Source organism: Mus pahari, chromosome 5 (assembly GCF_900095145.1).
Source record: "Mus pahari chromosome 5, PAHARI_EIJ_v1.1, whole genome shotgun sequence".
NCBI classification, from domain to species: domain Eukaryota; kingdom Metazoa; phylum Chordata; class Mammalia; order Rodentia; family Muridae; genus Mus; species Mus pahari.
In genome coordinates, this window is record NC_034594.1 from 43,834,933 (window position 1) to 43,861,590 (window position 26,658).

General features: G+C 41.5%; 1 protein-coding gene and 1 pseudogene across 2 annotated transcripts in view; both read right to left on the bottom strand.

Annotated features, from left to right (window-relative positions):
- Positions 1-26,658, bottom strand: part of Plekhm3 (pleckstrin homology domain containing M3) — a 158,426-nt gene that overhangs the window by 14,248 nt on the left and 117,520 nt on the right. For both annotated transcript variants that reach the window (XM_021198327.2, XM_029538765.1), the window contains exon 7: positions 11,761-11,918. In XM_021198327.2, the coding sequence (XP_021053986.1) occupies positions 11,761-11,918 (158 nt within the window). The remainder of the gene's footprint in view (positions 1-11,760; positions 11,919-26,658) is intronic.
- On the bottom strand, positions 10,542-11,066 carry LOC110321307 (annotated as a pseudogene).

Here is a 26,658-nt window from a genome sequence, read left to right on the forward strand (position 1 = left end):
CCAAGGTGCAATGTTATATACTAAGTTATTCTTTGAATATAGGGTTTTTTTTTTTAGTTTTTTTGTTTTAGCAAAAGAAAGTAAAAGTCTGCCTGATGCTGCTGCCAAACCACCTAGCACTGCACTGAAAAGTTTGTTTTCTTTCCTTCAAGTCAAGTAAACCATTCACGGACACAGCAAGTACATCAACACAAGGATGGGTGGGCAGTCAGGAGACTGAAGAAGAGAAGAACCGCATCTTGGTTCTCATTACTCTCTCCTGTCATTCACAAGTTTTCTGGACTGTTCTCCCTCTCCCTAGATACCTACATGGTCTCTGAAGACCCTTACATCTATAGACATTGAAGATTCTAAATCCTGGCAAGGGTCTGTTAGAGAGTCTCCAACAAAGTGCCCAGCATTTCAGTCCTAGTCAGAAAGCAGCCAGTAGACAGAAGCAGGTGGTTTCCCAGAAATGGCACCCAGGAAGGGGAGCGCAGGCTTCCTTTGGCTCTTTCTAAGATCACACACCTTATTACAATACTCCTTAAGTGGGCTGCTTCCCAAGAAAAGCCACAGAAAGGAAATATCATTAAAAAAGACTATAGACATTGGGGGTAAGTTCTTCCCTCCTTAAGCCTGGCCCAGCCAAGGCTGTTGCCCTCTGTTGTTGAACAGGATGTAACAGGACTGCCAAGCACAGCCCACAAACCTGGTAATTAGGTGCACTGACAGTGTTTGCTTTGGAACCATTTACCAACAAAGGAATGTGTCAGGCTGATTAGTGAGAAAGGGGTATGTAATGTGTGTGTATTTAAGTCCACATGAGGCCATAATCCAGGAATTCAGTCTGTTTGAGCAAGGGCTCTCAGAAATGAAGGCTGAATAAATAGGAAGCTACGGTGGGTGGAACACTCGAAGCTTCTGGATAGCACTGCTTTCTTCTCTCGAGCTCAGTTCACCTGTACCCTGCCCCCTTCCCTGCCCCACAATGCAGACCAAACATTTAACACGCAATTCTCTTAAAAATATAATGAACTAAACTAGATAAATGGAAAACTTTTGTCAGGTTGCTGGCAAATGTACAGTTTATTATTTTGGCACATATATGACAGCTTTATTGGACATTTATTCGCCATAGATGCTCTCCATATGCCCTGTTGGTGGGCAAGTAAAATGCAAATAGAACAACAGAAAAGAATCAGTTTTTTTTTTTCTTTCTTTCTTTCTTTCTTTCTTTCTTTCTTTCTTTCTTTCTTTCTTTCTTTCTTTTTTTTAAAGACAGGGTCTCACTATGTAGCCTTGGCTGGTCTGGAACTCAGAATGTAGACTAGGCTGGCCTCAAACTCACATGGATCCATTTGCCTCTGCTGGGACTAAAGGTATGCACCATCACGTCTGATCTGAAAACACTGACTTTAATGCCACTGCTCAGGCAGTGCTAAAACAAACAAACAAACAAACAAACAACCTCTGTATTTAAGCTTCTTCCATGGGAGGAAGGAATTCAGCACTTTATATATAACACAGCTTCCTTGTCACTCTTGATTAACAAACCTTGGTTCAGGCTTGCCTGCAGTTGGGTATTTGGGACTCCATGTGTATGTGAGGGATAAAGAAGAGCAGAAAGCTCCAATGGAAAGAACAGTATCTATGCCTCAACAAATTCCGGTCCATAGGGGCAGGCAGGCCAATCGAAACTGACAGCAGCATTTCCAATAGGTCATGTATACTAGGAAGATTCTTCACATCCTTTAGTGGAAATGATGATTTTGGAGTCCGACCAGATAGGTAAAAGTAACAGACTTCAGGTTTAAGTTCCTTGGGAGGGATTTGTTTAAAAAACAATTTCCCCTTTCTTATATGAACTAACCTGACAATAGATCTCAGTACAGAAATGATGAGTCTGTGTGGAGCTTCACTTGCATGGGCATTTCTGTGAGGCCAATGTTCATTCTCAAGATAACGTGAAAAGTTCTTCTACATGTGAAGATGGCATGTAGTGAGAGTGTGTGTTGGTACAACTGGGGAGAATTCAGTATAACTAACTTCAAGTGAGCCAGCCTTACTTTTTGGAGGAGAAACCAACTACACGCACACAAAGAGAAACTGGCAAGAATGTTCAATTCGTACTGTTTCTTTTACTGTTGTTGTTGTTATTATTATTATTTGTTTTTATTTTTTATGAGATGCAGTCAGTCTCACTAGGAAGCTCTGACTGGCCTGGAACTCACTGTGTAGGCCAGACTGGCTCCAAACTTAGAGATGACCACTCTCTGCCTTCTTGGTGCTAGGACTGAGTCTCCTATTCAAAACTTAACAACAACAACAACAACAACAACAATAACAACAAGCCCTTTTAGAAGGGTAACGCCAGAATCGCAGGTGGCCTGAGGACACACGGGAAGAATGTCATTCTCATGCCTTTTCAAAGGCGAGTTGGACAGACCAATGTTCCTGGCTCCAGCCTTGTATCTGAGCTGGTCTGTGTCACACCTCTGTAATGCTGCTTTAGACTGGGAAACCCTTCAGATCCTCTTAACTAGCTGGTTCATTTGAAACATGCCAGCATTCGTGAACTAACACGACAATAAACACTATGGAATGCATACACAATGAGGATGCTAAACTCAGGGTTGTGTGTAAGCACAGAATCTTCTTATCCACATCTGGATGTAGCCCGGAAGGGTACCCTGGCCAAAGAGTCTTGGAGTGCCATGTTTTCTCTACTTAAATACCAGTGGAGATAACTTTCCTGTCATCTGAGAAAAAAGAAATCTAGCCAAGCTGAATGGCGCAGGACAGAAGGTCCTCACTGCCTTGGGATCGCAGCTGAGCTCACAGGTCTCTCACAACGCACACAGTGTGTTTCACAATCATCTGAGTGTTAGGAATGACATCTTCACAGTGACACTGAGACTAGGCTGTCTCCTCAGCAGCCCCAGGAAGGGTCCTTAATAACAAGAGGCATCAGTAACGCGTGGAGACGATGGAAAGAAAGCTGTATAGGAGACAATTTAAAGATTTAAAGGAAAAAAAAAAATCTAAGTTCTGGGCCACTGTGGACTTATGTGGCTTCTTTGCTTGCATACTCATTGTTTCTCCTTAAGTCTTGGTGCAGTATCTGCTAATCTTCTGACTTGTAATTCTGTAGGGATAGAGCTCTTCCTTCGTATTTTCTCAGGAGTGTGTTGTTTCTATTTCTTTAGGATGTGGGGTTTTGCCATTGTCTTAACAGAATGTTTGTTCCTCCTAAAGCCTTGCTTCCCTTGCATCCTCTCACAGGTAAATGAGGCTTAGTCACCGAATGGTCTTTCTATTGTATTCAAATCTTGAAGTCTGGACATTAAGAGGTTCTTAGTTAAGGGGGTGTAGGTGTTTCATTGGCGTCTGAGAAGCTTGGGATAGTGTAACAATCTGGAGTTAAGGCAAGGCACTCTTAGCTTCCATGGATAACCCCACTGCCCAGGGGTGCATGATATCAACCTTCTCTTATCCCTGTCACAATAGCCATTCCTCTGCTTAACAACAGAAATGTGTATCTGCCTCATCCCATCTGCCATGGCTTACTGCTCCAGGTGTCTAAACTCCTGGGGCAAATAAAGGGACAATTGAGAAGCACATCTTTACGGAGGTACCTTTAAAAGCAGATCTAGATATCTTTATAATTACTCTTAGGGTGTATCCTGTAGACTTCTTTGAAGACTACAACCAGTCTTCCAAGAGTCTTACAGAAGAAGCAGTAGTGTGTAATGAACAGCGTGGATGTTGAGTCACATATATTGTTAAGTTCTTTGCCTTATCTGTTGGGGCAAGTAAACTGTTTTCTCTGAACTTAGGTTTCCTTATCATTAAAGCAGAGGTGGGCCAGGAGATGGCTTAATGCATAAAGTCACTTACCACCAAGCCTTGATAACTTGAGTTTGATTCCCAGAACCCAAGTGATAAAAAGAGAGAACTCCCACAAGCCGTCTCTTCTCTGACTGCCACATATGGTTTAAGACCCAAGTGCCCACACACATACACACATGTTCACAAACTAAATGGAGTTTAAAACAGAGGTAGCACTTATCCCTGTTAGAACAGAGGTAGGACAGGCAGAAGAAAGAACTGCCATGAGTAAACTGCTAGAACTAGTGCTAGTTAATGCCAGTCCCCATGATTCTAGCGTGCTCTCTACATGTTCTAGGGAAGGCGCCCTACACATTGAAACCCTGCGATAAAGGCATATTTTCAGATCAGTCAGGAAGCATCCTCTTAGATAATGATTTAAGGGAGAGAAAGTCCAAGTTGACCAATGTTTGCTATATGGTCATAATTGAAAAAGCGATGTAAATACAGTATATTCTAAAACCCATTTACCAAAGTCAGTGCATTAGAGCAGCACAAAGTTTCCCAGAAACCACAGAAGGGTTTATCTCCTCTCACACAGATGAGGTCTAGGTCCACTTAGCTCTGACCATGCTTTAACAGAACTTTCTCATGGCTCTTCTGTCCCTAAAACTGTATACTATATCAAGGATCATGCATATTCACTGTATCTCTAGCAGCTGGCTTTCTATATACTGGTAATGCACTTAAGAAATTGTTTCTTGAGAAAGTAGTTCTAATATTGTGAGAGTGGTGTGTGTGTGTGTTTGTGTGTGTGTGTGTGTGTGTGTGTGTGTGTGTGTGATGGTTCATATGTGGAAGTCAAATATAGGTCCTCACATTTCACCTGGCTTGAAATGGGTCTTGTATTGGCTGTTTGCTGCGGCAGGGTTCAGGGGATTCATCTTTCCCCACACTGCATCCCATAGAGGCCTGCGGCTCTAGCTGTATGTGTACCGAAGTCAGCTCTCACATGGGTTCCTAGGCTTCAAACTCAGGATATCGTACTTTCATGTCAGGTATTTTACTCACTGAGCCAGTTGCCTACCCCTGAATTTTTTTATAAAATTAAACTAAAATACTGGGAAAATAAAAGTAGGCTCTACAAGGATAACAAATTCACTAAGTATCTCATTTCCAAGATTTTTAAATATAGATGTGGAAAATTTCAAATATATTCAGAAATACAGAGCACAGCGTAATATATCCCTGTATATCTATCACTGAGCTTTAACTTTGCTGATTTATGGCACCTTCTTTCACTATATCTATCCCTTCACTCCACAGGGAGATTATTTTGAGGTGAATCTCATGTGTCATATTCCTTCATTTACAAATTTTCAGTGACACATTGACCTCATTATTCAAATTACTTATCACATTTATTTATCATATTCCACAAATGGGAGGTATTTCTCACTCAAAGTCTTCTCTACTAAATTTTGATTTTTTTTCTTTTGTCTTTTCCTAAAGACTTGTATAAATTGCTCTTAGGGTTGAACTGGAAATGGAACACCAAGAGGAAGTTCCCTGAGAAGTACCAACCTGGATTCCAGGAAAGATATTCAAGGTTCCTTTTGATCTCACACTTTGCAAGCTGGGAGAGCTGCCTGTGACCAGCAGGGAATGGGGATTCTAAATAGCTACCGATTTAGTACCACTGGAGTGAAGCCTCTCACATGGGATAATGAGGCCATTTTGGTGAGAATTCAGAGCCTTGACAGTCATATTATCTTTGAGTATACTCTTTCATATAATATCCTTGAAGGTAATAGATTTTAGACGTAAACCAAATTTTACAGAGGCTTCTGTATGGAATTCATGTCAAGAGCAAAAGTCTAAGGACACGTGGCATTTAAAAATTAACACCTCATGCTCAAATCATCATCTCTGTGGTCATTCTTAATGAAAGGGGAAGGCTTTATTGGGCATGGGGGAGGGTAAGAGATGTAAAGCAGGAGCCTGAATCATCTGGTACAGCCAGGAAGGAAAAAATGATGAACAGTTAGCTAGCAAACAAAAAGTACAATGGCTGAGCGATCTCAAAGGGAACTGGAGCCAATGCAGAGCTTAAGTGCAAAGCTGAAAAGCTTGAACAATAATCAACACTGTACACCCCAAGGTACAAAATAACCACGCATGACTCTACATTGACAAGAATAGCAAACAAGTTTAAAAAAAAAAAAAAGGAATGAGAGAAAAGGACAGACCTCCCCAGCAGGACTGCAAACAATTCTGGGCATGCTCTGCTCCCAGGCAGGTGGAACATCTCAATAGAGAGATTCACGTGATTCCTTTCAAAGATGACTACATGAGAGGGAGAAGAGGAGTAACTTTACAGCAGAGGAGTATGCCACCACCCCTGCAGTGGTAAGCCAGGAAGGTGCTGTGCTTGTCACATGTGGTAACAATGGTAGTTTACCTACATGTTCTTCCCTACCCTCAGCCCCAAAGCATAAAGCCTAGTCTAATTTTGCCGTTGCTGTTTTGAGACATTGGGTCTTGCTATCGTTGCCCAGGCTGGTTGGAACTTGTTATATTGCTCTCAGGGATGTCTTGAATTTGTGACAGTCCTTCTGCCTTGGCTCCTGAATTTCTGGGATTACAGATATGCTCAATCATGCTTGTCTTTAGTCTAATCTTGAAAAGAAAAGAAAAGAAAAGAAAAGAAAAGAAAAGAAAAGAAAAGAAAAGAAAAGAAAAGAAAAAACAAAACAAACCCAGACGTCCCCAACAGTGTCCTTCAAAACTAAACTGTTAAGATCATCAAAATAAGTAAAGTGTTTGAGACTGTCATAGCTGAGTCTATAACAATAAAGTTCTGAAAGATGAAAATTCAATGTAAAGTAGTATTCTAGAATAGAAAATGGATGAGGCAAAAACTAAGGAAATATGGAAAACCCAAAAACCCAAACCCTTAGCTACTGATGAATCACTGCTTTATATCCCAGCTGATGCAATGTCCTCATGTGAGGTTGAGGAAATTGGAGCTGTGTGGTGGGGTGTGCAGCCTGTGGAACTCTGTACTACCTTAGTGATTTTTCTGTTCTAATACAGTCTGCTTAAAACTATCCCACTTTGATCTTTGAGTCAACCATTCACATGGACAAAGCTTCTAACATGCTAGACTCCTTTGGAAGCTCCAGAGTCAGTCAGCAGAGCTTCCTTACCACTGGCACCAGCATCCATCTTCCTTATTCTATGACAGTACTGAGGCAGTGTAGCACTGTTGCAATGAACAGCCCAATACTGTCATGTTATATTATCCATGGTCCATGGGTTATGTTCATTCTGTACTGTCTACTTCTATGGGTTTGACAAGTGTGTATGATAACATCATGTTCACATAACTACAGCATCACACAGAATAGTGCCCCAACAACCTGCTTTACCTAGTTACTCTTCCCAAGTCTAGAACTCTGACCACCAGCGAGTGATCTTTATCATCACTACCATTTCCCATTTTCTACAATGTCACAGAATTTTGTAGCCTGCACATTTATTCCTTCTATTGGGAACTACTATTCCATTGTATGGATATATTACATTTTGTTTATCCATTTACATGCTGATGGGTTCATAGGTGCTTACAGTTTTGGATAATTAGGAGTAAAGTTTGTATAAACATTCATATGTATGCTTTCATATGGATGAATACATTCAACTTATGAAGCTCACCATTTCAGCTAGGCTGTCTAGCCAATGAATTCTCGGGATTCATTTAGCCCCTCCAAGGCCAGGCACCAGGGTTACCAGCATGGCCAGGTTCAGCTTTATGTGGGTACTGGAGATTCAAAGTTGCATCGTGTAGCTTGCACAGCAAGCACTCTTACCTACTAAGCCGTCCCCCTTATCCCATTACCAATGTCTTGTTTAATACATGATCTGAGAATGTACTTTCAATGGTTTCTAGTGTGTTGGATTTGTTCAGGTGTGTCTTAAGCCTGAGAATGTCAGCTCTTGTGAATGCTCCACACACACTTGAGCAGAACATGCATTCTTATGTTGTCTGGCTAGTGTTCTGAAGATGACAGTCCCTGAGACAGGCAGTGCTGTTTGGTTTAAGACACTTGCTCAGAGACTCTGTGTGCTGGAGCTGTCCTTTACAGAGAGGTGACATCTCTGTTACTGTAGACTCATTTATTTCTCCATGAAGTTCTATCAGTATGTGTTAAAGATGTGTGTGTGTGTGTGTGTGTGTGTGTGTTCAAGTCAATTCTTTTTTCAATTTTTAGAATCAGCTCCTTTGTTTTTGTGTGAAGCACTAGTATTATTTTTCTAAATATTCAATAAGATTCACATATGAAGCCATGTGGCCTTTGTTTGGTAGGGTTTAATTAAAATCAGTCATTTTCTCGCTTATTATGAGTCTATTTTAATTTCTATGCATTTCAATCTATATTCTTTCTCCTGCTGGTTTAGGGTTGTTTGTTCTTTAGTTCCTCAAATATGTTTAGATTCCTGACTGAGATTCTTTTCCTTTTTCAAACATAGATGTCTAGAGCTCCAAGTTCCATGAAGCCACATGTATCTAATCTTGACACTGAGATATGGCACTGCTATCTGCTAAGTTCATGCTTGAGAACCACACACTTAAATTAAAAAAAGAAATCTTACAATGTTTTAAGTAAGTTCACAATTTTGCCCTGGGTTGCATTCGTAGCTGCCCTTGGTTTCATGTAGCTTTGTGTGGCCTATAGGCCCCAGGCACAGGCTGGACAAGCCCACTGGCCAGCACTGCTTTAGCCTTATTTCACATCTCTGTGACTTCATTTTCATTCACATAAAAATACTTCAACATTTCTCTTGTGACTGCTCCTTTAACCTGGGGGTAATTCAGAAGCGTACCGCTCAGTTTCTAAACATTCTATGGGTTGCCAGGTCCCTTCCTAGTGTAGATTTTAAATTCTATGTGCGAGAAAATACATTTCCAAATTGAGATTTGTTTTGTGATATGACATATTGGCTTATTCAGCAGAAGTCTCTTAGTTTTTATTATTCATTTTTATCACAATATATGCCATAAAACTTGGCCCTCAAGGCCTCTAGTTCCTGAGTTTTAGCAGCCCCAAGATTATGTGACCATCATTGTAATCCAGACCCTACAACATTTGCATCATCAAAAACCCCTGTGTTCATTAGAAGTCTGCCTTTACCCCTTCCCACAAGCCCTCAAGCCCCAGGATCTGCTTATCTGAGACATTCCATATAAAGAGAATCATATAATATGTGGCCTTTTTGCATCCAACATCTGTTAACACGTAACAACTCTACATCCCTTTTCACCGCTACACAGTAGTTCACTGGGGATGCACATCAATTTTTGTTTCTTTATCAGTTGATAGGCATTTAAGTTTCTTTTTTTTATGATTTTATAAATATTTATGCTGTGAACTTTGTGCAGAAGTTCTTAGGTTAGAGTGTATAGCCCCCAAAGGCATCTAATCTATATTGTAGAACAAAGGACCCATTCTCAGGAAACTGGAATCTGAACTCGTGTATTTCTATGTCCTTCTATGCACAGGCTAACAGGAGTTTTTCAATGTTTACAAATAGCCTTTGGGTTTAAAGAGTGGCCAAGAGGGCTGAGTCAACGCTCACCATATTAGCACTATTCTGCATGCTTAGCTTCTTCTGGCTATTCGCCTCACCTTCTGTTCTGAACCACAATGTAAGTGAGCTCTGCAGGGTGGAAATGAGCCATGACAAAGAAGCCAGTGTGCACACACATACACACAGTATTTCTATTATGATTCAGGGATGAAAGGAAAAGTGATATGTATTATTTTGTGATTTTGGAGAAGCCATAGTAGAAATTATGATCCAAGTTAGAGGGAAAATCATCTATCAACAGGGGATCTGTTGATGCCCAAACATTACTTTGGTTAGAAAACGAATCCCACATGAACTGCTGTTGTCTGTGGGGAATGTGCTCCCTACCAGGACCTTGAGTTACAGCTCTACCTGTCAGTCTAGGCCTGGGCTTCCTCTAAGGAGGGAGCTTCCCATTTCTTTTCCCTGTTGCTCTGGAAAGCTGGGTGGGCATTTTCCTCACCACTCTCCATTCTAAGACGGAATCTGAGCACACATTTTGTTACCTAATAAACTAGAGAGAGACAGCACTTCCTTCCTTCCTTCCTTCCTTCCTTCCTTCCTTCCTTCCTTCCTTCCTTCCTTCCTTCCTTCCTTCCTTCCTTCCTTTCTTTCTCNTCTTTCTCTTTCTCTTTCTCTTTCTTTCTTCCTTTCTTTCTTTCTTTCTTTCTTTCTTTCTTTCTTTCTTTCTTTCTTTCTTTCTTTCTTTCTCTTTCTTTCTTTCTTTCTTTCTTTCTTTCTCTTTCTTTCTTTCTTTCTTTCTTTCTTTCTTTCTTTCTTTCTTTCTTTCTTTCTTTCTTTCTGAAAATAGTAATACAACTTATTTTTACTTAATTTTAATTTTTTTTAATTAAACTTTTCCAAACTTTATTCCCAGGCTTCTTCGGCTTAATTTGTTGCAAAGAGTGAATTAGGTATAAGCAAAAACTGAAATGCACTGCAGTGTCTGGGGGGTGGGGGGTGGGCAGGGCTTGGGCTGAAAAATATTTCTAGGCTTTATCAGATCCTTAAAAAAAAATTAAAATAATTAAAGCATTCATGATATAAAATAGCAGCTCCTTGTAACTCCTGCAAGTGTCACCTTCAGAAGTTGCTTCGATTCAGTTTGCCTCATTCTTAGAAGTCTCATCAAAATTCTCCACTAGATCTGGAACTTCATCATCGTCTTCCTCTGCAGGAGTAAGAGGTGCTTTTCCATCCACAGACTGTTTGGGCAGAGCTTCAGGCAGCCTCCTTAAACTACTCAGACTGTCTGCACCAAGCTGGTTTAGGCTGCTGGGACACATTGCTGTCCGCTGCTTTGTCTCAGCGTGGCCTGCAATGGCGAAAGTGTTTGCTGCCAGAGACCCCTAAACTTTAGGGTTGTTGAAATGGATCACTGTTCCTTGTTATGAAAACATGTTCACCTCTTCAACACCAGAGGTATTGTTTACCCCTAACTTCTTTAAGGAGAGCTGCAGGTTTTATCATCTGTTGTGACTGTTTGGTGAAGCACCTTTTTTTTCTTTGATAAAATGCTTTATTAGATATTTTCTTTATTTACATTTCAAATGTTATCCCCTTTCCTCATTTCCCCTCTGAAAACCCCCTATCCCATTCCCAGCTCCCCTCACTAACTCACCCATGCCCGCTTCCCTGCCCTGGCATTCTTCTACACTAGGGCACTGATCTTTCACAGGACCATCTCCTCTCATTGATGTCCCACAAGGCCATCCTCTGTTACATATGCGATTGGAGCCATGAGTCCCACCATGTGTACTCCTTGGTTGGTGGTTTAGTCCCTGGGAGCTCTGGGGGTACTGGTTGGTTGATATTGTTGTTCCTCCTATGGGGCTGCAAACCCCTTCAGCTCCTTGAGTCCTTTCTCTAGCTCCTCCTTTGGGGACCCTGTGCTCAGTTCAATGGATGGCTGTGAGCATCTACTTCTGTATTTGTCAGGCATTGACAGAGCCTCTCAGGAGACAGCTATATCAGGCTCCTGTCAGCAAGCACTTGTTGGCATCCACAATAGTGTCTGGATTTGGTGGTTGTATATGAGACGGATCCCCTGGTGGGACAGTCACTGTATAGCCTTTCCTTCAGTTTCTGCTCCACCCTTGAGACAGCATTTCTTTGCCGCAATGCTACCTCCTTCTTCATAAAGACAGAGTGAGGATTGCAATGAAATGGGAAACAAGGGGGGGGGAAACTGCTGTACAGAAACAAGGGGAAACTTGACTTCCAGTGGGTGAGAGACAATGCTTAGAACTACCCTGATCTAGCCAAACAAAAGCACACACGACTCCCAGAAACATTTCCGTAGAACGAAGTATTCTGTACCTGCTTGTTGAAATGTCCTCGAAGGGGTAGAGGATCTCGCCGTTGTTACAGATCTCACAGATGAACCCTTTCTGGCTACAGAGACTGCAGCTGTAGACATGCGCGGTGGCAAATTTAATGACCTTGCCCAAGAATGGAGCCAGCTTTCCCTCTATCACCTGAGGAAACAGAAACAAGACCAGGAGGCCCAGCATTGAGAACACAGAGCCTTGCAGATGTGGGAAGGGAAGGAAAGGGCTCCTCTCCTTTCCCAACAGGAAAACCTCTAATTATAATTTCCCAGCAGCTCAAGGGAGACTAGGCCCAGTGCTTTGCTCCAAAAGAATGGGTTTATCCACTGGGGCTTGAGAATGGAGACACCGACAGAGCTTCTCTTGTGTTCCTCTGGTTTTGCAGTATGGTGAGGAGCATGGTGAACCCCACTTGAGGAGACAAGTTCAGAGTTAGGGGGTGGCAGAAGAGGAGGGAGGCAGGTTTGTAAGACATGAAGGGAAATATAGGAAGGGAAAATATTCACATGATGCTTATGTGAATAAGTCAGCAGCTCAGCTTTTTGATTAATTAATATGATTTCATCTCCACTCTCTCCCACTCTCTTCCCTAGGAACACACAACAAATATGGAAAACTGGGTTTCTCATGCTGCTGGTAAACATAAAAGGGTGTAACCTGGGATTCTGAGGGTCACTTTCAGTATTTAATTTTATTTTTCTATTTTTTTAATGAGCAAAATTTTAAAATGGGGGTTTTTACATTAAGAACAACACAAAACAAAAATATTTGTCTACTTCCGAAAAGACAGATGACCTTGCAAAAACAGCCTGAATTCCAACATGGTGATGAGCCTCACTCACTGTGTGCTCCCCACAAGGCATGGGCCAACCATGAGACTGCTGGTCCCAGCATGAGCCACGAATCTGCCTCTAATGCTCCCCCCGCCCTCCCGTCACTGTATGTGCTGGCCTACAAGTATTGATGAGTTTGGAACTCACGGCAGTCACTTATTAACTGTATTACGAATGAACTTAACTACTGCTCATGGGCTTCAAAGACTAGCACCTCACACAGCAATAACAATGAGTCTGCCTTTTATTTCTGTACCGTTAATGTCTGTTTATATGGGCTGACTTTGATATCAGGAAAAAGGGTGCAAATAACTTAGAGACTGCCATAAATAACAATAGCTACCTGGATACCCCCCTTTTTTTCCAAATAAGTACCTAGTTAAAATGACAATTTTACCTCCAACTAACACCTAACAGAGATACAGTAAGACTTCAAGAAAAGTAATCTGTCCTTTATTGGAAAAAAAAAAAAAATGAGGCTACACTAGAGATGGAAATGGAGAAGGATTTCAAGCCTTAGGAAGAATACCTAATTGATGCTAACAATTTCAGCAGTTGTTAACTTGGGGGAGAGGAACAAGTCAGATAGGTCAGTTGCTGCTTTGTATTATTGTGGGTCTTTGCTTTTTACAGTAGTGAATGTATATTACTTTGCACTGAAATACAAAAAGTGAATATAAAATCAAGTTTACTGCTTTTCAGGGATAGATCTTTTCCTAACAGGGAGGTAGAGATTACAGTGGCTGTTTTCTGAGCTAGGCCAACATGCACTCACATCACTTTCCTCCATAACCTACAGAAAGCTGTAGGTACACTAGACCTGTCGGTTCTGTTCTCTCGGGGACCATTAACTCCAACAACCCCAGTAAGGCACACACATAACACCAATATCTGATACACACTCTCTAGGAAATATCCAACCACCAAGCTCTTCCCCACGCTGCAGAGCACTATTTCTACACTGTAGTAGCAATTCTCTTGAGTTTGGTTTCCTTTCTCTTACTTAAGCAGTCACAACTAATGACTCATTAAAGAAAGGGCTGAGGATTTAGAATGGTCTGAAAACCAGGTGATACAGGTGATGACAAGACCTGGAGGGAGACATACGTTTTTATCCAGGATCTAAAAGAGATTAAGCATCATGACCTATGTTTTTCTCTATCTAGAATTCATCAGGACAAAAGTATGAACATTCTGAAGGCTCCTAAAACATTTCATCAAGTTGGTATGGACAGTGATATGGATAGTGACTTATCCCTATTTGGGGAAACTAACAGTCTCCTGCTTCCTTTTGGAAATTAACAGTCTCATTATCACAGCACCCCCCCCAACACACCTCCATGTTACTGATGTTTCACTTTTTATTACTAATAAGAATCAGTTTATCCTCTCTGAAGTCACTTCCTCTCATCTTTAGGCTATATCAAGGTTAAATTTTTTATTATTATTTTAGCTATTGCTAGATTAGGATATTTGTGTCCAGTGGCAGAGAATCATGCTACTGAATTTTCACTGATGATATTTATATGATTCTTTGGGGGTATTCTGAAAGCATAAATTTAAAGTAACAATAGTATTAGTGGCAATTCTTGCTGTTTCATTGGCAGCAAAGCTGGAAATTATACAGTTGCTTTGAGTGATTTATTTCCATCAAACATTGATACCCTATCTGTTGTTCATCATATCTTACTGATTCCCTCCCCCATTTTTTGAAATAACAGCTTTATTAAGATATAAGTCACCACCACTCAAATTTAAACCTTGGCTTATTTATAGAGTGATATGCCTTACTCAGACACTTTTAGAACTTCCTCAGCTCCCCTTCTAGCTTCCATAAATAGTAGTTAGGGCTCCACTGCCTTTTTACCTTATTCTCCCCAAGTTCTAGGAACCAGCAATCTACCATCTGTCCCCATAAGGCTATTTCATAGAGATAGAACCATATAATAGAGTAATTTAGTAATGGTCTCGGGGACCATTAACATATACCATAACCATTAACACACACATATACAATGTATGTGTGTGCACACATGTTTGAGTGTGAATGTGTGTCTGTCTACATGTATGTTCACATGTATGGATGTGTGTGTGTGTGTGTGTGTGTGTGTGTGTGTGTGTCTTCTCTCATTCAGCATAGTGTTCTGAGGTTCATGCTGAGTTCTTTTAAAGGAGTCTCCAGATTCTTAGCACTCTCTCTTAATCTACAAAATAACCTGAGCTTTAATCCGGGAAGCCCATCTTTCTCCTTTAATCTGCTAAACATAAGCACTAGACAGTTTTGAAGCCACTTTCATTACTTATCACCTCTCAAGTCTTCAGTGAATTCTCATTTTATCCTTAACAAAACCCCTTCCCTGATTTAATAGAATCTTACTAAATTACTCTAGCCCTGATGCTGGGTACAAGAGAACTGTGTATAACTAGACTTATGTCTCCCCTCCTTGGCAAGTCTCCAAACAGGAACTCACACACCAACCCAACTGCCATCCTCAGTCTGGGCATCTTCAGTTGACACAGGATGTACTTGTTCTTGTTCTTGTCCTTCTAGGTAATTTCCTCTACGAGGACGTGGCATTGCTTCTTACAACTCATTTAGATTTCACGTAGGTTCTGACTTCAACCAAAACCTCATTTTTTGTTACAATGATCACAGACTCTCTACTTTCACACTGTCTAAAGCAACCTGAAACTCAAGGCTGTTCATTTCTTTACTGCTATTGAGCTGTCCTTCTTGCTTGCGGTGTGATGAACATTTACATATGTAACATACAAATGTGAGAACATTTGCCCACTCTTACCCCTAACCTGGCACCTCCAAATGGGACAGCTTCAGAGAAAAGCAGCTCAGTAGCAAGCAGTGAGCCTCATTTAAATCTTCCCTCCCTGGCAGGCACCTGAGTTCCTGTTAGCCCAGTGATGATGCCTTCCTGTGTCTCCTTGCTGCCTGCAGTTGAATGTGGGGTTGTATGGAGGTCACAGACTCTTTCAGTCACTGTGCTGTGTGGGTGAAGCAGGAGCACCAGGCCATCACTGACACAACAGCAGGCAGTTCAGTCCCTCTGGACTCCGTCTTACCTTGGGCTTGATTGGCTGTTCTTTTGTCATCTCAGTTTTGTGGCCGTGTTCCTAACGGCTAAAGTTGCTTAAAGACTTTTTCCAGAAAAGTGAGGTAATAGACTCAGGTTAATTTTAGAATTTATAAACATCCCATTAATATTATGGAAAGGAAAACCTTTATACTTGCATATTTCCAGGTACGAGGATCTATTCTGCCTTTGCCTGCAATGGCAGGCAGCCCTGGAAAGAGGACTTCTTGGCTATTATGGTCTAGTCTAAAGGCTGCATAAGCACAAAAAGTGCGCTCCATGTGTGCTGTTCTGTATGGTTCCTTTTAAAATATAAGACAGCTGGGCGTGGTGGCGCACACCTTTAATCCCAGCACTTGGGAGGCAGAGGCAGGCGGATTTCTGAGTTCGAGGCCAGCCTGGTCTACAAAGTGAGTTCCAGGACAGCCAGGGATATACAGAGAAACCCTGTCTCAAAAAAAAAAAAAAAAAAAAAAGACATGCCTTTCTGTGGATAATGGCTCAAAACTATACAAGTACCCTGCCACCCACCCACAGCTTCCCTCTACCACCTCAGGGCCACACACCTCTGAATCCCATATCCTAGTCATCTGTGTGTAGTTTAAGTTGGGACCCAATTCTGAAAGCACTAGGAAGATGGTGCCTCGAATGAGGCTAAAGCATAGCCTATTTCCTCAGTGTCCCGCTGAGAGTGAAGACCAGAACACAGCTTTCAGAACCCCACCCCACCCCGAGACAGAATGTGTAAGGCACAGTTAAACAAGGGAGGGCACTCTGACCAAAAAGTACACAACCTGAGGGAAGTCAGATGGGAGAACTGAATTCTGCTGTCACCAACTGGTGTGCCTCCCTGAGTGACAAGAGTCCTCCATAAAGTTCAGCACAAAGGAAGTCTTACAAGTGTTCTAGCCAGGTTACAGTTTACAGTTGTTCAGTGTAACTGGGAGCACGCCACACCTGACTCGTAAAAAGTATTCTGTTTGCTTGTTGTTTTCATCTTGCCATGTGGCTAGCTTGGCCTTTTTTTTAAAGATTTGTTTATTTATTTTATGTATGTGAGTACACTGTCGCTCTCTTCAGACACACCAGAAGAGGGCATCGGATACTCATTACAGATGGTTGTAAGCCACCATGTGGTTGCTGGGAATTGAACTCAGAACCCCTGGAAGAGCAAGCAGTCAGTGTTCTTAATTGCTGAGCCATCTCTCTAAGACTAGCCTGGTCTTAAACTCACAATCTTCCTGCTTTAGCCTCCTAGTATTACAGTTACTGGTGTGAGCACAAAAGTATTTTCTTAATAAAATTGGTCAAAGATAGTTAAAAAGAGAAAATCGACGGTGCAGGTTCGCGTCCCAGCAGCTTGGATGTATTTCTCCAGTGCAGAGTAGTTGGACTCATTAAAGGGTTTCCAGAGAAGCTGAGACCACACAGCTTCTGTCAACGATCACACTTCATTGCCTCTGGGTTTGGGAGGCAGTGGTGTACTGTGAGGCTGTTCTGAGCACAAATGGTAGCTAGCTACCTTCCAGCTGGGAGACTCTAGCAAGTTACTAAGCTCTCTGAGCTCTAGTTTCCTCAACTAAAACTAGCTAATATTTACATATAAGACTGAAGAAGGGGTCAGGCTTTGTATGCTGGGCACGGAAAGCACTGTGTCTGATGGCACTTGGTCAGTGACTGCTAGCTTCTCTTAATTAAAAAAAAAACTTCGGTAATTTAAATTACCTTTTTTTTTTTTAAACAAATACTTTAGGTCTATAGCAAGGGTATGAAAGAAAGGTATGGCAGTCACATGTCAGTCTTCAAAAGGTAACACGGTTTTCTTCTGTTCAGATGCAGTCAGGAAGAAGGACAGTAAAGTAGATGCATCCTCTGCCACTGATATTGTTCAGGTCCACCAGAGAACAGAGCACCGGTGAACATCTCACTCTGGCCAAGGCTAAAGGCTTGGAGAGACACTTGGCTATCTCAAACTTGATTAGAATCACATTTTTGTAATACCTGGCAATTGTCTCTTATTCCTTTCTAATTTGCAAGTAAGTTAGTCACAGATAAATCTAACTGTAACAACCAACCCATCAAGAGACAATTCATCAGGTACATTTGTAACCAGACGACCAACTGCCTCTGTGACAAGGACAGTGGACCTGTGGGATGAGGCTTAGTTATCTTTCCATTTATTTCCTGCAAACTACATGTCTACGTGAATAATCTCACGACAAAGCAATTAGCAAGAAACATATGTAGCTCTTCCACCCTCCTCCTTGCCCTCTGTAGTCAACCTCATCCACTTTCTCCACGTACCCAAGTTTTCCTTGAGAAAAGGCAGACATCCAAACTACAGTCAAAGTTTATTTCTGTTTTCCATTAGACTTAATTTCTTGCACTGAATAAGGTACCAATCGACCTGTTTACTTGGGGAGTGCATACTGACTGGTGTTTAAAGAATAGATAACTCCATCTGGGATTTAAAATTATATCATTTTATTGTGCTGTTGGACAAGAAGAAAATGTAATATCAAGCGGACAACTAGACTTCCCGTTTTAAAATTCACTTAAATCATCTCAAGTATTCTCATAACTGGAGAGACTGTCAAATCTCACTTTACATGATTCAGTCATCTGAGAAGAATACCAAGTATGCTTATTCTCTGGATGCAATCGCAGCCCATAAAAGCTGCCTGGCTGAACTTCCAGTTTGGGATACACACATTTCCCCTCTTCTATTCTGGTCACGATGGTCAGCATTGGAATTTGAGGCCTAAGGCTTTCTGCAGACTAAGACAACAGCCTTTATTTGATTTACTTTCTTGCAGACCAATCAAAAATTACAATTAAGTTAAAAAATAACCCAGTACTGCCTTCTGCAGACCACAGTTTCAGAAACAGCTGCTTATTACTCATGTGTGGCACCAGGAAATTGCAGTGTCATGTTCAAGGTCTGCAGCCAATAGCGATCTGTGGGATTGGGAGAGGGGCACACACCACTCTTTTATGTTGTTTACCTTCACGGCACCATTATGAGGTTCATGATCTACAGAGATGGGGGATGAAACTAGTAACATAGACCAGGACAAAAGAATGACAAGAAGTCACACAGGAAAAAGGCTATTTCAATGTATTTTATGCATCTACTAATGTTTTCCTTCTGATTCATCACATGACCCCCCCCCCCCCATCAAAACAAGCATTCCTTGGCCGTTATACAACATCTAGATTCTGGACAACTGCTGGGAATTTTGTGATAAAAGAGGTCATCTGCCCTGGACAAAAATGATCCTACCATAAAAGCCTACTCAGAAGGTCCAGTTCATGTTGAGCAGATCCACCAGGAACAGGCAGGCTCAATGAAATCAAGATCCTATCCTGTCATGTGCTGTAACACAGCTTCTCATATAATTCAATTTGCATTTTCTTGGCTACATGACCTCAAACAATTGTTCTTTGTAGTGCCATTTCTTAGCATTTATAGGCACACAGAGAGAGGCCTAGTGGCCTACATCAGCTGAGTTAGTGTCAATGTCTATAGTTCCAGCACTGAAGGCTGAGGGAGGAGGTGAGAATGCAGGAGGCCAGCCAGAGCTACAGAGTGAGACCCTGCTTCAAAACAAAACACAAAACAACACCTAGATCCTGCTCAAGCTTGAAAACCTGACCCACAATGGGAGCATTCTGTATTCTCATTCCAAATGCTACTCACAACTCCTCAGAAGCAGAGATGCACACCAAAGTGTATAGGGATTGCTACTTCATGAAGTTGGGACAAACCTCTCTTCTCTTCTCTAATTCACTTTTGAGCTCCTCCTTCTGGCTTGGAGCTGGTGGTGTGTCCACAAACAAAACTCTTTTCTCTAACTAGCCCCACCCTCCTCCCTCCACCACAGGACTGCACAACAGGACTGAGTTGGCTTATCAGTGATTGTACTGAGGGAGGATTAAGATACCACTAAAGAGTTCTTATCTGATCCTCTCCTAAGTGTGACAGTTTCTATTAAGACTTTGGAAACTATGTGATAATTTGATGTGGCTTAATGTCATTGGGTAGATTTGTGAGTGTCCATAATCACTCCCCTTATTTTGTTTCCTGCTGGAGTCTTAAAGAATAAAAGACAAAGGGATTTTAATCCCATTTTCTCCCATTGTTTAGAATGCTCACGATAAACCCAGAATGAAAAAATACTGATAATGGGACAGGGCCTATTTCACACAGTTTTCTGTATGTGTCTAGGACTATCAATCCATAACCCATGAGTATGGATGAAGCTCTTGCAGAATAAGGACAGCTATGCAGCTCCAATACCTAAGCCCCAGAAGTCTCCATATTAGATGTGCAGAAAATAGCTGTGAATATTTAAAACTGAGACAGGTCTGGGAAATTCTCCAGGATGACCAGCAGAATCTACTCTCTGCTGAGTTACTTATATGTCTGAGGTAAGTCTGATGTAATCTACTAGTCACTTTGGCCCAGCATTATTGCCTTATTAAATAGTGAGAAAAAGACCCAAATAATCATTTAAATTCACCTTTCTTATTTATTTAATAAACGAAAAATTATGACCCAAAGAGGGAAACAATCACTCGGCTTCCCAGTGTCAGTCCTGGCTTCCTCTCTTAAGTGTGCTTCACAACTGGGAAGGGGTCAGAGGCCAGGCCAGATTTTGACCAGGCAGGCATTCTGAGGTCACTGTGTTCCTACTTGCCTTCCATGTAAAAGCAGGAAATGTAATCTAGGAGGCCCAGGCTTGCTTGAATGTATGTATGTATGTATGTATGTATGTATTATTATTATCATTATTATTATCATTATTATATCTAGTTCACTGGCCTGGAACTCACTATATAAACTAGGCTGGCCTTGAGCTCAAGGAAGTCCACCTGCCTCTGCTGGAATTAAACGTGTGCCACCAAGCCTGCTGGGCTGCACTAATAATTTTGATCTGTACTAGATCTACCTTTGGTTAAAGGAACAACAGCACAAAAATCCTCTTAAGTGGTCACAATTTTTGGAGGATTTTCAATATAGAGATAGTCTCACACATTACTGGTTGAACTCCAGGAGAGGCAAATACAACTGGAGAGAGAGAAAAAAAGGCAATTCTATGTAGGTATGAATATAGGGAAATTGGGGACGTATGGGTTTCCAGAGCAGACTTTAGTAGAGGACAGTTACATGAGTCTTTAAAAGACGGCACTGAATGGGAGAGAGGAGAGAGAGAGAGGGGAAAAAAAAAAGATCACATAAGGAAGGACTGCAAGAGTCAGGAGACACCCAAGTGGAAAGAAAAGAAGGAATGGGCAGGGAGAGGGAGAGCAAAGACTGAGCAGAAATGTCAAGAAAACAGAAAAGAAACACAGACACTCACAGGGAGAAAGAAGAAAGGGGACGCAGACTCAGAATGGGACTTAGCAATCTTGGTTTCTGTTCTCAGGATGTCCCCGCAGAGCTGAAAGACTTTCCTTAGGGTGTGTACTTTTCCATGCCTCAGTTTCCTCTTGTACAAAACAGAGTGATTGTGCTAAATCATTCAAAACTAAATGATCAACAAGGATCCCCCTTCATTTGAAAAGTCTATGATTTTGTGATTAACCATGGGGGGAAACATCAAAAGAGGCCGTTGAATAGCCCCAGGAATGTAGAGAGGGAATATCTGGGGAGACAGATAAAAGGTGAGTTTAACCAGGCTAATTAGAAGACGCCCTGGGACATTTTCAACAGAAGTGAAATAATGTCAGCAGCTTTTTATTCTCCTGCTTGCTGAGTGCCATTAAAAGAGAGAAGCAGGGCCTTTCAGTAGCGGTCCCTCACAGGTGTGCGACCAGATCCTGGTCTCCTCTGTAGCGCTCCTCTGTAGCGCTGTCCAGCAAGGCATCTAATTAGTCAATGTTTGGATAGCACTTTGGGATGAAAAGTACAATGTAAGCACTTAACATTATTATTACTCAGCTGCTTTTATGGGCCAGCAATGCCTGAGATTAAATGAGAAATTAAAGTGAGTTTCTGGCTAGAAGGCTGTGACCTACTAAATCTCCGCGGGGGTCACTGAGGAAGAGAGACAAGCCCCGCACATAAACTGAACTGATGCTCTGAGTGTTCATGCTGTTGTCTGAGGCCACTGGTGATTTTTAAGTCTCTGCCTCAAGGTGTCAGCGGGCAGTAAACACTACTCACCAAAGTGAGGATTCCCACGCATCCTGTTTTCCAGGATGTCTGGCTTGCTGATGGTGTCTGTACCTCGGTCTCTGAAGGCCCAGGATAGGGATTCAGATATGGAAAGTCAGTGCACAATAAAGCGGGGACAGGTAAATTAACCAATACACGATGTTGTGGCAGATGGGTAGTGACCAACAGCAAAAATAAAGCTGAATTACTAAACTCATAAAAATTGTAATTCCTGAAAAACTGAAGATTTAAATACAAAAGAAAGCCATAAAAGTATTATAAAAATTGAAAAGTGTATTCAAAAAATATTCATGTAAAATAAATACTTTTTACTTTGAAAAGCTACAAAAGTGGTGAATCTTAATATATAAAATAAAAACTAGTATATTATTTACAAAATAAAATGACAAAACCCAGGAAAATAATTATTTACTTGAAACAAACCAATTGCCACAATATACAAAGTTCTCTTCTAAATTGACAAGAAAAAGACCAATAATTTAATTAAATATAAGTTTAACTGGTAACAGCAATGATATAAAAAGATGTTCCACTTCACAATGGAAAAATGAAACTGTGAAGTTATAGTGTTCTAGAAAATGTGGAATGCTCATACCAGCATGTATCCTTCCAGCAATGACAATAAGTGGATGCAGGTTAAGTTACCTAATTGATCTGACCTAGCATGCAGCCAATTAGGAGAACGAGACAAACCTTTATTAGTACTGAATGTGCGTATGTGCCCAAACGCCCACAGATGCTCAGGTGCCCACAGCTAGGCTTCTGAGTGGAAGACGGAAGCCTCAGAAAGACAGCTCACTGTGATTCCACTTTTAAAAACTGGCCTTTGTAAAAAGTATAGAATTGCCCAGGAAGACTCGGATTGCCAATAGTTAACAAAAGCTCTTTTGGGAGGAGGGGCTATAAGAAAAGCTGGATTTTAAAATATAATTTTGTCGTTCAGAGTCTAGTTCAGTAATATATACAATTTGGACATGTATATTTGTAATTATTATTAAAATATAGAAAACTTGCCTCAGTTTTGGTTCTGTATAGCCTATATTTGCTCCTAAAAACATTTACTTTCACACCATCAGTGAACCTGTTTTGCCCAAGGCAGACTCGACGCTTGTATCCAGGGAGACCTGGCAGCCTCCTCAGAATGTTCCCTACTTAGTTTTTCAAGTTTGGAAGGTAACACTGCCCACTCAATTAGAATGATTTATAAGATAGGCGCAGAGTCAACAGCCATATCTAATGCCAGGTAATTCAAGGTTGGTTTTGTTTACATAATTATCACTTAATTCTGCACATTTAATCTTATCTCTTTCAATACAAGACTGGGAGTTAAAAGGCAATCAGTTGGGATGAATACTGTGTTTTCTAAGAATCCACTGGACCGTTCTGGGTATGCTCTCTAGCTATGATCTAGCTCCTGGTGGCTGAGGTTTTCCCTTGCAGCCCCGGTAAAGCAGACGTCCTCTAACTGGCTCTCCCTGGCTTCATCCTCTGCCTGTACCTTTTTCAACTCTGATAACATGGTTGGCTAGGTGAACTGTAGCAGTTTTGCCTGATGGTTTGATTGGTTTTGTTGTTTGTTTATAATAATGTTTTAGAAAAGTTTTAAAAGTTTTAGAAAGCAGAGAAACTGTATTGTTAGATTTTGAATTAAGTTCCCCATGTGTTCTGAGGTCTCATTTCACACTCTTGAGGCTACTGCACAGAGGAAGTATTTTTCCAACTCAACGATTTTACTCCTAGTTCAATGTCAATCCAAGAAAATGTCAGCGTATTAAGTGACCCACCCTAGCCTTGGCCTCAAGAAAGAAATGGAAACTATAGTTTTACAACAGGAGGACAATTAAAGATAAGATTAGGTTCAAAGAGAAAGGCATTTTGAATACCATGCCCAAGAGAGCTATGTCCAGAGGCTCAGTAAAATCTAAAGGGGAAAGAGTCCTAGGAAAGGAATCCAGGACCCAGGCAATCTCCTAGCAGGTTGAGGGTAACCCCTCGTGTCCTCTAGATCACACCCCTTAAGCACCTTGGCACCTCAGGCTAACAGTTCTAAAGAGGGGGAAAACCAGACCATGAGAATCTGGGATGACTGTCTGCAGAGGTCTTAGCTCCTGGCCCTCCACCAGTAAGTGAAGAAGGATACCACTTAGTTTTCTCAGCCCATTTCCATAGTGATGAGAGCTCAAGTGAAATTTCAAGCAGTGGCACAGCAGTTAAGATAAAGTAGGGGAAGCAGTTCAGAGTTCTCTCCTTTGAAAGTCATAGAGTACATGTGTATATGGAACATAGGTTACCTTTCACAGTGCTGGGAAGGGTCCTGGGGTCTGTGAGCACTAGGCAAGCTCCCCTTCAGTGCAAATGTACCAATCTGACCCTTAAACCACGCAGGGAGAGCTTTCCTACTTGCTCCCTCCGACTTCACTCCTGTCACTCTAACCCCTCTGATCTTATAAAATGCAGACTGGACCAGATGATACAAATAACGATTTCACTAGCAACACTCAACCACCATCCTCACGCAGTAACCAAGTGTTAATTCTGCAAGTCACTGCCTTCATCTGAACTCATTTCCCTCTCAGACAATGCATGTGATACACCTAGAACACTGGCAGGCCAGTGGGGACCATTAATAGCTCGCCCAGATTGGAAGTGTAGAAAGCTTGAATCCCAGAGTCCAAGCCCTAACCATTGTGTCTTTGTAGAGCTGGCATCTGTTTACTAAAACTCCCTCAAGTGTCTTCAGTCCCTGCAGGATGGGGTTATCCTCTTTAGCTAAGCACAACCCATGTTTGCTTACAGTGTTCTCTTACAATGCCCATTTTCTGCTCTCTCCTAGTCTGCTTCTAATTCCTTGTACAAGTTTGATCATCATAGCTACCATTCACTGCTATTATCGATAGTAACTTATGGATGCTTTCTGTATTTATTTCCAGTTCTTACTGCAACTTTTCTAAATCAGTATTATTGTGTTTTACAGACAAGTGAACGGACTGGAGCGATCAGGGACCTTCAGCATGCGTCAAGCTGCAGTTCTGGTCAGGCCCGCCTGACCTCAATGCTTGGTTTTGTTCTGTTTTATTGTTTATTGTTTTTCTGTTTTTTTTTTAAAGATTTATTTATTTATTATATGTAAGTACATTGTAGCTTTCTTCAGACACACCAGAAGAGGGCGTCAGATCTCATTACGGATGGTTGTGAGCCACCATGTGGTTGCTGGGATTTGAACTCAGGACCTTTGGAAGAACAGTCAGTGTTCTTAACCGCTGAGCCATCTCTCCAGCCCTGTTTTTCTGTTTTTGTTTTCATTTCTACAACTATTCCCTTAAGACACAGCCCCTCACACCTGGCTCAAGTGTCACCTTGTATCTACAGCATACTTGACTTTGGCACCCAGTCTTCTTGTTCTGGTGCCTTCCATAGTTCTAAAACAGATGACCTGTCATGGAAGAGAAATGGCTTCTGTGTCACTTCAATTTTAGGCTTGTCTAAGCACATTCAACCTCTGCATCAAAACCTAAAACTGAATGTTGCAGAAACATTTCTAGGGTAGGCCTCAGATCCAGACAGCTAAATTACAGCCCTATCCAAACCAATGGCAAGTCTCTGAGCAGAGGGCATTCAGGTTTAAGAGTATGAATAGAGGGCAGATGGAGAAGTTGCTGCCCAGGGAGCACCACAAGCAGTTCAGGAGGACTTCCTGGGGATGTGTGCTTACAACTCCTGGGAGATGTGCTCGTCAGCTCTCTGAACAGCAAGACAATGTAGGGTACATTTTGTGGGTAGCCAGAAAGGCCAACATGGGCAACTTCTGAATTGATCTGGAAAACATTTTAACACTGGGGTAGTTGGCATTCTTGTTGGTTCTGCAGTGTAAAAAGCACACAAACATTTAACACACAGGGCATGTTCAGCTCTGTGGTAGAACTCTGCAGTCTGTGCCCCACTCTGTAAGCACTTCCTGGGATACCTTGGGGCATCTGGGTGTTAGCACTCAGTCTTAAGACTACAAAATTAAGTTAATTCCTTAACTTAATAGTCATCTAGAATTTAAACTATATATGCGCTTTCTCAAGCCCCACATAAACAACTTTTTTTTTGTTTTGTTTTTGTTTTTGTTTTTTCGAGACAGGGTTTCTCTGTGTAGCCCTGGCTGTCCTGGAACTCACTCTGTAGACTAGGCTGGCCTCGAACTCAGAAATCCACCTGCCTTTGCCTCCCAAGTGCTGGGATTAAAGGTGTGCACCACCACTGCCCGGCCCACATAAACAATTTTAACTGCTTAAGATGTTAAAAAAATTCAACATTAAGAAAGTACAATCCTTAAAAATAACTTAGAATTGGGTTGATACAATGGTCTCCAGAGTTTCCTCAGAGAGTGAAAAGTGAGGCATAAGCACAACCATTTGAAGACAGGAATATGAGGATATACATGTGCTGAAATGCAAAATATAAGTCTAAATGATTGACACTGGCATTGAAATTGTTATTAAGGACCACAAGTGATTGCTCAGATACTCAAAGGAGCTTATGAAGAACATGGTGCATTCATCAAGAATCACCACGGGAAAGATGGATTATTAAAAACAAGGCTGAAGTAATTTACCCATTGGGGGAAGGAGAGAAGGAAGATGTAGCCTCGTTTCATACCAAAAAATAAAATGATTTCCAAATATGTACTAAATTACTAACATACAAAACAAATTCTTAGAAACTGCAGTTTTGAGGCAGAGCTGAGGCCTGCACACATCAGCCCTGGGCTCATGCCTGGCCCTGATAAACTATCTAAG